This window comes from Phaseolus vulgaris, chromosome 6 (genome assembly GCF_000499845.2).
Source record: "Phaseolus vulgaris cultivar G19833 chromosome 6, P. vulgaris v2.0, whole genome shotgun sequence".
NCBI classification, from domain to species: domain Eukaryota; kingdom Viridiplantae; phylum Streptophyta; class Magnoliopsida; order Fabales; family Fabaceae; genus Phaseolus; species Phaseolus vulgaris.
The window spans coordinates 29503802-29516992 of NC_023754.2; the positions used below are offsets into that span (position 1 = coordinate 29503802).

Below are 13191 nucleotides of genomic sequence, written 5' to 3' on the forward strand. Positions count from 1 at the left end.
ATGACATAATGTGGAGTACGTGTGGTGATCCAGAAGATATTGACCATACAATAATAATTTATCACCGTGTAAAAGAAGGTAAAATAGAAAGAAAAGTTAGAATGTTTCTATGATTCATCCCTTCTACTTCATAATTGGTGCATGCATGTACCATGGCCACATATTCATTGTTTTTTATGGAAACTCCGGATTTTTTTAATACAAAATTAGGACCATAAGCAAGAATAGAAGCAAAGACAAATGTAATATTCATGGATTTTTTTAACACTGAAATATATATTTTCTTAGCATGTTGTCATTTTTAAGAAAAATAAAGTCATGTCCTTATTATAAAGAATGAAATTCTGTTTTATTTTACAAAATAAGGACATATTAACACACGCAGCCAGCGTGTGTGTATTACTAGAGAATAACACATAAAAAAAAATCCTATAGGACAAAAGATTAATGAAGAATAAAAGAGTACAACATTTTTTAATTCTTAGTACAACTTTGAATAATTTGCCGAGAATATTCAATGAGAAAAAGTATAGTAATTTTATGGGAGAAAATGAAAGTTTTGAATTGATAAGCTCCAATTTTATGACGAAGGCTTCTTAAATACGGAATTTTAGAACAATTAGGAGGATGTAGTAGAAGATGAGTTTTTTTCCAGAATTCGTTAATCCTAAAATTATTAGTTTTAGGAATAACTAATATTTTAGTTGGACAAAACATTTATTTAAGTTTTGTAAAAATCAAATAATAACATGTGTTTTAATAACAAATTTAAAATAAATTATTTACAAAAGAATAATAAGGTATTTTTGTACGTTGATTTTCTACAGCATAATTGAAAGTCCTTTGTAATGGTTTATCTCCCAGCCACAGAATTTGAGTTCCTCCATGATCAATGCCCACTGTGTTCCTTCGAAATCAAAGTGATTTGTCATTTACATCCTATAAAAAAAATCATTAAATAAAAATTAATTTTTAGAGACCAAAATAATTAGTTATAAAAAATAATTTTTAGAAACCAAAATAATTAGTTGCAATAGTAACTAAATTATATATCATTTTAAAAACTAAAAAGAAATAGTTTTTAAATTAGTTTATATTATAGTTAAATAGTTTATAAATTGATATCTAATTAGCGATAAATGTTTTAAGTACCAATTATTTAAATTATAAATTTGGTAGCAAAAACTTTGGTTGTTAATTAGATACAAATTTAGAAATCATTTAACTATGATAGAAATTAATTTAGAAATAAAAAATTTATTTAGTCCATAAAATAGTCTTTAATTTAGTTATTATAACAACTAACTATTTTTTTTATCTAAAATTAGTTTTTATTTCATTATTTTCTTGTAGCTGGAGTGGGAGAGGAAAGGAAATATATTTATGAAGATTTGAGAGGACGTAAGTATTTAATTTTTTTTCTAAAGATGTAAATATATAAATTTATTATTATTATTAAAAAATATTTAAATAATAAATTATGATTTTTTTTAATTATAATAATAAATTTGGGATAACATCCAAATTTCCTGTCAAAATCGTTTTTTCCCTTAATCTGTTTTTCCAAACATACTATGCCTAATTAAATGGATCAAGATATATTAACATCATACATAATAAAATACATATATTTCACATATTAATAAATAAATATTTTAATTATATATATTTTTTAATTTAAAATATTATTATATGTTTTTTATCAATAAAAATTAATTGAATTAAAATGAAACCTCTTTAAAGATAAACTCATATACGAATAAACTTTTTTAACAACAAGTGACTGCTACAAAGGCAATCTAAACTCTAACAACAAAAAAAGACCAACCGAAAAAAAAAGGACTCACACGTCTTTGAAAATTACAGCACTTGGCAGCCATGCGGTAGACCTGTGTATTATTATATTATAATCATTTCTCAACAGTAAAATATATACATTTCATATATTAATAATTAATATTTTAATTATTTTTAACTTTAAAATATTATTACAATGATTTGTTAAATATATATGTTCTATTTTTGGGTGTTAAAGAAATTTTTTGCTAATTAAATTCAAAGAGACAAAAAAAGAAAACACAACAAAAGACATTAAATACAAAACCACACTCAATCACTGAAGTCCTTTAGTTCAATTAATTATAAAAGAGTCAATTAATTATAAAAGAGTCAAGGCTGACATTATTATTAACATGAGTTACGAACTCCATTGAGCAAAATTTGGAATTTTAGGAACTCGGTTATCTTTAATAGTGGAGTGACAGATGTGTTTGAGGTATTCGTTTCGGTGTAAGTTAAGGTATGGTCTTGGATTCATGTAAAATCTCGTTTTTCTTATTTCCCGTATTTTAGTTGGATTTTAAATCCTTTGAATTGTATGAAGTTGATTATATAATGTTGGGTAGTGTTGGTCTGGAAGTCCATTTGACAAACTGATAGACAGACGTTCTAATAGAAGTTATTGTCAGGTATTTATGTATAAGGGCTGAAACACTCTTGAAATGATTTCTATTTATTTATTTATTTTATTGTTAATAAAAAAAACAAAGTATTCTGCTACAATGGAAAAAAGTTAGTAGGGTCTTTTATATATGTAACGGATCTGAAAGAAGTTAGTAGGGTCTTTCGCCAAGAAAGTTGCCAGGGGGAGAATAGTTGCAGGTGATGAAGGTGCCTCCATTGTTGCATCTTACTTTGGCACACCCAAGTTGCACCGATTTTCTCCAAACAACCTGAGTGTAGTGTCCGCACTGTTGGCCGGCAGCACAAGAGTTGGAATCGTAGTCATAGTATTGTTTCTCATCCACCCACATTTTCACTGCCTCTGCGCCGCTCATCTCGCCGGTGCTCATTGCAATATTCTCCCCGTACATGCCGCCACCACCCGAATGGATCAGTTGGCAATCTGTACGCTGATTAGCATAGTCCTGTGCAAAAGCAGCAACTGTGTTATTCCAAACTATGTTTTCCACACCAACCTCTGATCGTGCATCGTTGTGTCCATACAGATAGTATGTTACTGAATCTTCAGCCTTCGCAACATCACCCACAATCGCCAACCCCAACACACTCACTACACAAATCCAAACCTTAATGCACAACCCCATTTCCAGAAACTAATACTCAAAGGGAGGTATTGATGAATAAGATTGAGGTTCTTCTCAGGTATTTATAGGACTTTAAGGCCAAAAAATTGTAATATTTTCACAAACTTTAAAGATGTATATAATTTTTAATGGGAAAGATATATATTAAAAAAAATTAATGTGATCGGTTTAGAAATAAATATATAATAAAACGTAAATTTGTAATTAAATGATATATAAAAATATTAACATAATTATTGAAAATTATAATGTAATTATATAAAAAAAATTGAATTATCATTAATAGTTTTCTGTTGAAAATTAGAGTCTTTCATTGTATATAAATGGGTGTAAACTTCAATTTTATGAGTTAGTTTTATGAGATTGAATTAGACTTAAAGTATACTTCTCATATTCTTAAAAAAAAATTACATTTTCTTCATAACCTACAACAAGAATTATTAAAATATTATTATCTAAGGATAAATAAAAAATTAATTAAATTAAAAAATTTATAAAACCTTTACATAGTAATGATTAAAAAATTGTTTATATTTAACAAATAATTAAATATCCACACGTTAATGATATTTATTGCTTAAATATAATAGGACACTTCACCTAATTAGTTACTATTCTACAAATATATCAAAAAATATTTTTATATAATATTATTTATTGCAATTATTAATTATAATATAGTGAATGTGATCTAAATTTTTAATATGTTTATATGAAGGATACTTGAACCTATTTAACCATTAATTGAAGCCCAAACTTAACAATAGCAGTTGCATCCAATAAATTTTAATGACATTTAAAAAAGAATTAAAAAAATTATATTACTAATTACTTATTCCATTCATATTAACGTACTTAATATGTTTTGATATAAGAATTTTTTTTATTTAACATTGATTGTAGTATTTCTAAAATATAGTTAATGCACTTATTGAATTAAAGTTAATGGTAAGTTACATACGCCTAAACTCGACGAAGTTGAATGTAATCAAATTTAATAAACATAATTATATTAAATAAATAATTAAATATTTTATATTAATGAGATACTAACTATTAAATGGATATTAATACTATACCTAATGCTATTAATTTCACTCTTTTAAATATTTTATTGAATTAATTATTTATTGAATTTACTATATATATTTATTACATTTAAAAATTGCAATAATATTTATTAAATGTATAACTTTTAATCAGAATGTCTGTGTACGTCTGTACAACTTTTTGTTAAAAAATGGATATTTACTCATTTAATAAAGCAGTAATACATAAAATAATTTTTTTAAAAATTATATAATTTAATTGATTTTGTAATGGTTTGTGTATACTTTTCTAAACTTCTTTTATTACGATGGTGTATATATATATTGTATTTAATCTTAGAATTTTGCATTAAAATAATGAGAAAATTAGATAAATATATATTTCATCAAACATAAAATATTAATTTTTTCCTCTCCATCCACTCTAATAGGGTTAATGATCCATAATACCTTTTGTGTCTAAATAATAAATTTTTTTATTAATCTTGCATAATAATTAATTTATTAAGAAACTATAAACACCTTTCCTTACACGTGCACCTAAAACAAGTGGAGAAGGGCGAGGAACGAGTTACATGGGTTGTTTGTTGATGGAAGGTGGAGCGAGGATAAGGTTGAGATCAAGGACAAGGTTAAGGATTACTTTGAAGATAGGTTTGCCAGGAATGAAGCTTGTACGGTTAAATTGGACAATGTAAGGTTTAATTCTATCTCGCAAGCTGATAACGAGTTGTTGGTCGGTGACTTCTCTGAAGAAGAAATAAGGGATGCGGTTTGGAATTGTGAAAGTTCAAAGAGTCCAGGTCCTGACGGATTTAACTTTGGTTTCTTAAAGTTCTGCTGGGATATTGTAAGGTTGGATGTGGTGTCAGCTGTGAAGGATTTCGCATCTAAAAGTCATTGGCCTAGAGGTTCAAATGCTTCATTCCTCTGTCTCGTCCCGAAAGTAGAAAACCCTCAGCAACTCGGCGAGTTCAGACCTATTTCGTTAGTTGGATGCTTGTATAAAATTATCTCAAAAGTGTTGTCTCTACGCTTGAAAAAGGTAATTAGTAAAATTATTGATTTGAGACAGTCAGCTTTTCTTGAAGGTAGGGGTTTGCTGGACAGTGTGTTAGTAGCTAATGAGGTGTTGGAGGAATATAAAAGAAAGAGGAAGAGTTGTGTGTTCTTCAAAGTCGACTATGAGAAGGCGTATGACTCGGTTAGTTGGGAATTCATTTATTATATGCTTGATCGGTTGGGTTTCTGTGCTAAATGGATTCAGTGGATAAAATGTTGCTTAGAATCTGCTTCAGTTTCTGTGTTGGTGAATGGTAGTCCTACTAGGGAATTTACTCCTAGGAAGGGTCTTCGCCAAGGTGATCCACTAGCTCCGTTTCTCTTCCTTTTAGTTGCAGAAGGGTTGGCTGGAGTTTCTAGGATGGCAGAAGAGAAGAATTTGATTGATAGTTTGGAGGTTGGAAGAGCTAAAGTAAAGGTGAATATGTTGCAATATGCTGATGATACTTTATTCTTCTATGAAGCTAATACCAAAAGTATCTTCAATATTAAGGCGATTTTGCTTTGTTTTGAGCTAGCTTCTGGGCTTAAGTTGAATTTCTTAAAAAGCAAATTGGGCGGGTTGTGGTTGGATTCGAGTTCGCTTCAGCATTTTGCAGCTATTCTCAATTGTAATGTGATGGTAACTCCATTTGTTTACTTGGGGCTACCGGTAGGAGGGTGTCATAAGCGCAGTGCTTGTTGGAACGGGGTGTTAGAGAAAGTTCAGAATAAACTGTCTAGGTGGAAAGGCAGGTGCCTGTCAATGGCAGGGAGAATTTGTTTAATCAAGTCTGTTCTTTCTTCAATCCCGTTATTTTTTATGTCTTTATTTAAACTGCCTTCTGTGGTGGCAGACAAGTTAGTTCAGATCCAAAGGAATTTCCTTTAGGGGTGGGGCTCTGATGGAAGGAAGATCGCTTGGGCTTCTTGGGATAAGGTGTGTGAGCCTCGGGATTCTGGAGGTCTTGGAATCATTAATCTTAGGAAATTTAACTTGGCTTTATTAGGAAAGTGGATTTGGAGACTGGGTACGGATAAAGGAGGTTTGTGGAAATAGATTCTTGATTCTAAGTATGGTGGTTGGAGAAGTTTGAGAGAAGGCGGTAAGTCTAGTAGGGGCTCTCTCTGGTGGAAAGATTTGAAGGAGGTGTGGGATTCAGAGGGTTGGGGTAGAAGTTTTGAAGATGGGTTTAAGTGGAAAGTGGGGGATGGTAAGGAGATTTCTTTCTGGGAGGGCAGTTGGTTGAGCTGTGGTACTTTGAAGGGAGTTTTTCCGAGACTTTTCTCTCTAAGCTCGGCTAAAAACGCAAAAATGGCTGAGCTTGGGTATTGGTATAATGGTGAATGGGTGTGGAATTTGGACTGGCGTAGATCCTTTTTCGACTGGGAGAAGTCTTTGGTTGAACAGCTGTTTCAAAGTTTGCAAGAGGTGAAGTTGGTTTTTGGGGAGGCGGACAATTGGGTCTGGAAGATTGGGGAGAGTCAAACTTTCTCAGTCAACTCTGCCTATGTTCAGGTAAGGCGGGTTAGAGGAGGGGAGTATTCTCCTGTGTATAGTAAGTTGTGGAGGTGCAAAGCCTTGCCATCTGCTTTGTTCACTGCTTGGAGGGTGTTGGAGAATAGGATTGCCTCTAGGGTTAACTTGGTAAGGCGCGGAGTGGCGGTAGAAAATCTCTTGTGTTGTTTGTGTGGGGAGGAGGAGGAGTCATCTTGTCACTTGTTCTTTGTTTGCAGGTTTGCTTGGCGTGTCTGGTGTCTGTGCTTTAAGTGGCTTGGTGTGTCGTATGTAATTCACAAGGATCCTAAGTCAAATTTTTCACAATTCAGGATGAGTCAGGCTTCTGTTTCGGATAACGAAGTTTGGGGTACAATTTGGGTTGGCATTGTGAGCGAAATCTGGAAACATAGGAACTCGGTCATCTTTAATAGAGGTGTGACAGATGTGTCTGAAGTGTTCGCTTCGGTGCAAGTAAAGGTATGGTCTTGGATTTATGCAAAGTCTCGTTCTGCTTATTTCCCTTATTCTAGTTGGGTTTTAAATCCTTTGGCTTGTATGAGGTTGATTCATTAACATTGGTTAGTGTTGGTATGGTTATCCCTTTGCTAATTTGACAGGCGTTCTAATAAAAGACTGATGTCAAGTATTTCTGTATAAGGGTTGGACCACCCCTGAAGTAGTCCCTATTTATTTATTTATTTTATTGCTGATAAAAAAAGGACATTAATGTTACATCATGGTGAAAAATATTTATAAACAAATTTATCCAAACATCAACCAATGCATGAAGGATAGAATGTTTCATCATCATGAACTGTATTCATTTCTCTCGGAAGTGATTCATCACAGTCTTCAAATCAACGCGTGCCACGTGTTTCAGGAATAAACTAGAAAACCGCTAACAAATACATGTTCTATTTGTCTGTTTATTATTCCACCATGATCTGGATATTTTCAGGTACAAATATTATTTTTATTTTTTAATATTCACCTTATGTGTAGTTATTATCAAGATTGGATCCACGTCACTAGTAATATATAATAAATTTCTGATGCTGTCAATTTATATAGTTTTGTCAAAAAGATGTTGTAATTATCATACTAGCTATCGTAACCCTCTCATCTAGAGTTTACAAGATGAATAAAAAGTATAGAAGAAAATTATTTTATTTTTCTTTGATTATATTTCTAAAATGCAATGTTTTTTTTTATATAGAAAGTGTTTTTACACGGGTATGTAACAAATGGTGTATTTTTCATATGTGTTTTTATAATTTAAGATTATAGATACACTTTTTTTTATAATGAATTTAGAAACTATCATAACGTAAAAGGCTATGCATGCTCGATTAGTTGGTTTCCATAGTCATTTGAAATGCATTTTTTTAGTACGTCAATTTAGAAAGTTTAATAGTCATTTTCCGGAAACAGAGGGTATGTATTTTTTAAATATTTTAAAAATTTGTTATGTTATTTTGTTATAGATGTTGTATTATAAGTTTATAATAATTATAATTTTATTAAATTAATATATTATATAAATTTAAATAAATAATTTTTTAATTTTGTTGTATGTAATTTTTTTATTATGTAGGTAGTTTTTTTACTGAGAATTACTTAATTTAAAAAAAATATTTAAAGGGTAAAATTGTAAGAAATTGGATTTTTTAATTTTTTTTCAAATTCAATTTTTTAAATTTTTTAAAATTCAAATTTTAAATAAATAATTTTTTTTTATAAAGTTTTCGTGTTAGGCATCACTGTGCAACTTGACATCTCAGCTAAGCTGATACCTCAAGTAACAACAATCATCTGCTATCACATGAAAAAAAAATATTATTAAAAAAAGAAAAAAGAAAGAAAATACAAAAATATGGGGGGACTAGACCAAAACCCATATGTTAACACAAACGATACATAGATAGATTATACCTATTCATAAAGAATTCTAAGAACAGACTAGCTGGGAGTCTATTATACCAATGAAAAGATTCTCTATGAATAAATCCTAAATTAGCCAACTTATCAGCACACGCATTCCCTTTACGAAAAATATGAGTTACCCTAAACCTGATTGTCCCACAAAAATTAAGACAAGTATTCCATCGATTCTGAAGCATCCACGGAACATTAGTCCTAGAGTAAACGCAGCACAAACCAAGGCAGAATCACATTCAAGCCAGACATTAGTAAGTCCCATTTTTTGAGCTTCCTCCATAGCATGTATAACTCCATAAAACTCAGCAACCAAAGCAGTTTGAACTTCAAGAAATGCTGAAAAAGCACTAATAAATTCTCCCATACTCCCACGAAAAATACCTCCACAAGTAGCAAGACCAAAATACCCCTAGCAGCCCCATCAGTATTAATTTTGACCCAGCCTGGTGAAGGAAATTCTCATCTAATAGGAAGAGGACGAAGAACTTTACCACTACGAGTCTTAATACCGAAAAACTTAATCACGTTGAAGTCCAACATATCATTCTTCATTGAAGTTTTAGACGAATTTCGCACTAGACAAGTTAAATCTTTAATTATCGAAATAGCCTTAGAAACCCCAATCTTATCCTGAAATCTAGCATAATTCCTTATACGCCATATCATCCATATAGAAAAGGTTATCACCGCAAGCTTAATCAATTTAACCAAAGGACTACCATCACTCTTAATAAAAGAAAGTAGATCATCCTTATTAGAGAAATGAGAAGTAAGAAAAATTTGTCGTACCCAACTCTCCAAATATGCAATGCGTTAGAACATTCAAAAAATAGATGTTGAATAGATTCATCTTGCTTTTCACAAAGCGAACACATAGAACATATATGCAAACCCTTATTCTGAATATGTTGATCTGTAGGAAGTTGCCCATGAAAAATTTTCCAGAGTACTAGAGTTTTGGAAGGCGGAATAGATGAAGACCAAATGAATTTACCCAACCTCCTGGAACTCCTGGTTCCAAGAAAAAAGTCCTAGCCGATTTAAGAGTGAAACAATCAGACTCATTTAGAATCCAATTAGGAATATCCTGTTCCTCTCTAATCATGATATGATTAAAAAAAAGAGGCATCTGCTGTAAAGAGAAGGGAATATTCCAATCACAACCTGTCCAAAATTGAGAGACTGTATCCGGAATGCTAACACCATCAGATAACCCTGCAATATTTGCTAAAGAAGTAGTAGAGCACCATTTATCATTCCAGAAATTAATAAAAGAACTTGTACCAACAGTCCAATAAGTATAGTCAAGTATGATAGAATAAAATTGCTTAATTCCAGGCCAGAGAGAGAAAGATTTATAAACTGTTCGAAATTCATATTTTGATTTAAGAACCCTGACCTTCAAGAGTAAAGACCAAGGTTTGTCGCTATAAGCAAAGTTCCAAGCAAGCTTAAGAAGATATGCATTATTTTCATGATGAAGATTAATGATATTCAAGCCTCCATCCTCAATAGGTGAACAAATTTTCCCCCAATTAACGGTAGCAATACCTTTTTTCATAATATCACCCGTCTAAATAAAATTCCGACACCACTGCTCAACTTGCTTAATTGTTATATTTTAATATTATAAAAGATAAAATTGGAAAACTAAATACAAATATTATATTATTATAGATGAGGTTGTTTTTTTATTAGCTTTTAAATGTGGTTATTGATTTTGCAAAAGTTGAGGTAAACTCCACGATTGTAATATCTATTTTTTTAATAATTGAGTGGTAATTTTTTTTTTCAATTTCTTTGAATAAAGAATGATGGAATTGCATAGGTAGCCTGACTCTGAAATTATTAAGTGAGATAATAAATAGGCAATAATGGAAACCTTTTTTTATATTATTCTGAGTGAGGTTTTACTCGTGTCCATCTTAGAGATGAACTTTTATCTTCTTTAATCTTTCATTGGTCATTTTAAGTGTCATTAGTAGTGAACTTAAGATTTTCAACTTTTTTTATACTATATTCTTTTTGAACTTTTTTAGATCTTGAGAATGAATTAATATTATTTTTCATATTTGATTAATCATTTTATAGTATCATTCTATCCATGCTTAAGTGTTAACATCTTCAGATGTTGTCAGGCTAATACCCATATAGGCTTCAATTACATCAAAACCCTTCTTCTTACTTGCATCATTTGAAGGTTTATGAACACCAAAACCCTTTTAAATTGCATTTATATAAATATTAAATTTTAATTAATTTTATTACTTTTTAATAACAATGAAATTGTCTTCATCATGAAATAAAAAATGTTTAATGAAATTAAGTACTAAGCATATTTTAAGCGTATTTTGTACATTAACTATTTAAGAAAACAATATTTGAAAGTCAGTTTTTTTTATACCAACCATTTAAAACACTAAAGTAGGGCTAAGCGATAAAACTCCCAGATGCTAGATTTAGGGTGTACGTTGAATCTTTAAAAGAAAATTTCGTTTTGCACCCCCACATTTTTCCTTCCTGTATCCCTTCATTTTTTGTAATATCTGAATTATCCTTGATAATTTTAGATGATTCTGGAATAAGTATTCTGTAAGCAAAAAGTGTTTTTAGAATATGGGTTCCGTAAGTAAAGTGTGTTTCCAAAATAAAATATTCTGAAGGTAAAAAATCATTTCAAAATATTTTTTCCAAAACACATTTTTTTAATTTTCAGAATGATAAATCCGGAATTCATAAAATGTATTTAAGAAAGTATGTTTTGAAAATATTCTGAAAAGAGTAATCTGGAAGTGGTTTTTAAAAGGAGTAAAATGGTATTTTATGATAACAATGGAGTGCAGGAAGTCATTTGAGGGGTGCGGGGAGAAACACCCCTCTTTAAATTTCTTTAAATTGGAGATTTGACCCAAATCAAACTATAATTAGATCCAAATTAACCCAAATAAAACTTTAATTCGGCCCAAATTAACTTAAGATGCTTCTTGATTTGAACAAGGGGTTTGTACTGCTTTGAAGGTAGGTGCAAGTTTCTTTTCTAGACCCTGTTAAAACTTATGTAAAAAATTAAAATAAAATATAAGTTTATAGGTTTTTAATATTTTTTTAAAAAAAATTACATACTTAAATTGAACTTTAATAATATTCCTCAATATTTTTTTAATAATATTATTTTAGGACATAAATATTTAAGTTTTTTTTACATTTTTTAATAAAAAGTTTAAAATAACATCTTAGACTTACCTGCAAGCTTTAGTTGCTTCCTTCAAAAGCAGTTGAAAATTGGCCTTTATGCCCGTATATCTTGCACCACCACAAATTAAGCAGTAAATTCTGCCTATTAACCTCACTGGGCCCCACCATTCTTCTCTGTGCCCATTGGAATTTTTATTAAAAAAATATGTATATAACTTTTTAATGAGTTTAAAAATGAATATATATAATAATAAATAAGTTTAGAATTAAATAATATAAAAAATATTAAAATAATAATATTAAGAGTTGTAGAATAATTATATAAAAAATATAGATTATTAATGTATCATTATTTTTTTAATTAAAACATTCAACAAATTAATAATATATACTCTGGAGCGTAATTACTACGTCATTTTATTGTTGTTTAGCTTTATTATCTAATATCAAAATAATTCATATTTTAGAATCTTATATTTTAATTAATATTTTCAAATATTTTTATTCAATACAAACATTAAAGGTAGTAATAATAATATTATTTTTCATTAATTATTATTTTTAATTTATGTATATTAATCATAAACATCTAAAAAAAATCATTAAATAAAAACTAATTTTATAGATAAAAATAATTAGTTGTTATTACAAACAATTTTATAAACTAAAAAAATTATTAGTTTTTAAATTAGTTTCTTTTATTTTTTAAATTGTATCTAATTAGTTATCAAATTTTTCTACTAAATTTATAATCTAAATAATTGATAATTAATAAAAATTACTTTAGAAACCAATAATTTGTTTAGTCCTAAAATAGTATATAATTTAATCAATATAATAATTAATTATTTTTCTATTTGATGATTTACTAGTGAATATTTTATTTTTTAAAATTTAATCTAAAACAATTTTAAAATAAATACAAAGCACATACTTCATATAGATTTACAAATTGGTAAGAGTAAAAATATATTTGACATTAAAAAAAAATTAAATGTTGAAAAAGTATATGGTATTGAAAAATTGTAGCATGGTGTGGTAAATGATGGGATTGGTTTGTGAGCCGCCAGCAAAGAGAAGGGAAAGTGATAATGTGTTGCTTCACACAAAAGTAGTCCGTGAACAAATTTTGGCATCACTCTAACTTCCTTATGCCAAATCTCACCATCCATAAAACCTAAAATAAATTATATAGAAATCAAATATTGGAATCGGTAAAAAATATGGACTAAAAAAAGTTTAATTTCTATAAAATTTCTATTATATTATTAACCAATCAAAACTTAACAACCTTATTATATATGTATGTATATAATATTGGATTATAAGATAAAAAAAAAACTACATTAGGAATGAATTA

At 29.2% G+C, this 13191-nt stretch overlaps 1 protein-coding gene across 1 annotated transcript; it reads right to left on the minus strand.

Moving 5' to 3' along the window:
- Positions 1–2590: 2590 nt before the first annotated feature.
- On the minus strand, positions 2591–3113 carry LOC137833191 (pathogenesis-related protein 1A-like). Its single transcript, XM_068641551.1, has one exon. It carries the CDS (start codon positions 3105–3107, stop codon positions 2613–2615), a length of 495 nt encoding a protein of 164 aa, XP_068497652.1. The 5' UTR covers positions 3108–3113; the 3' UTR covers positions 2591–2612.
- Positions 3114–13191: the final 10078 nt, after the last annotated feature.

Bases quoted from the DNA above. Each gene is read 5' to 3' on its own strand.
- LOC137833191 (XM_068641551.1), bottom strand. From the start codon at position 3,107: ATGGGGTTGTGCATTAAGGTTTGGATTTGTGTAGTGAGTGTGTTGGGG.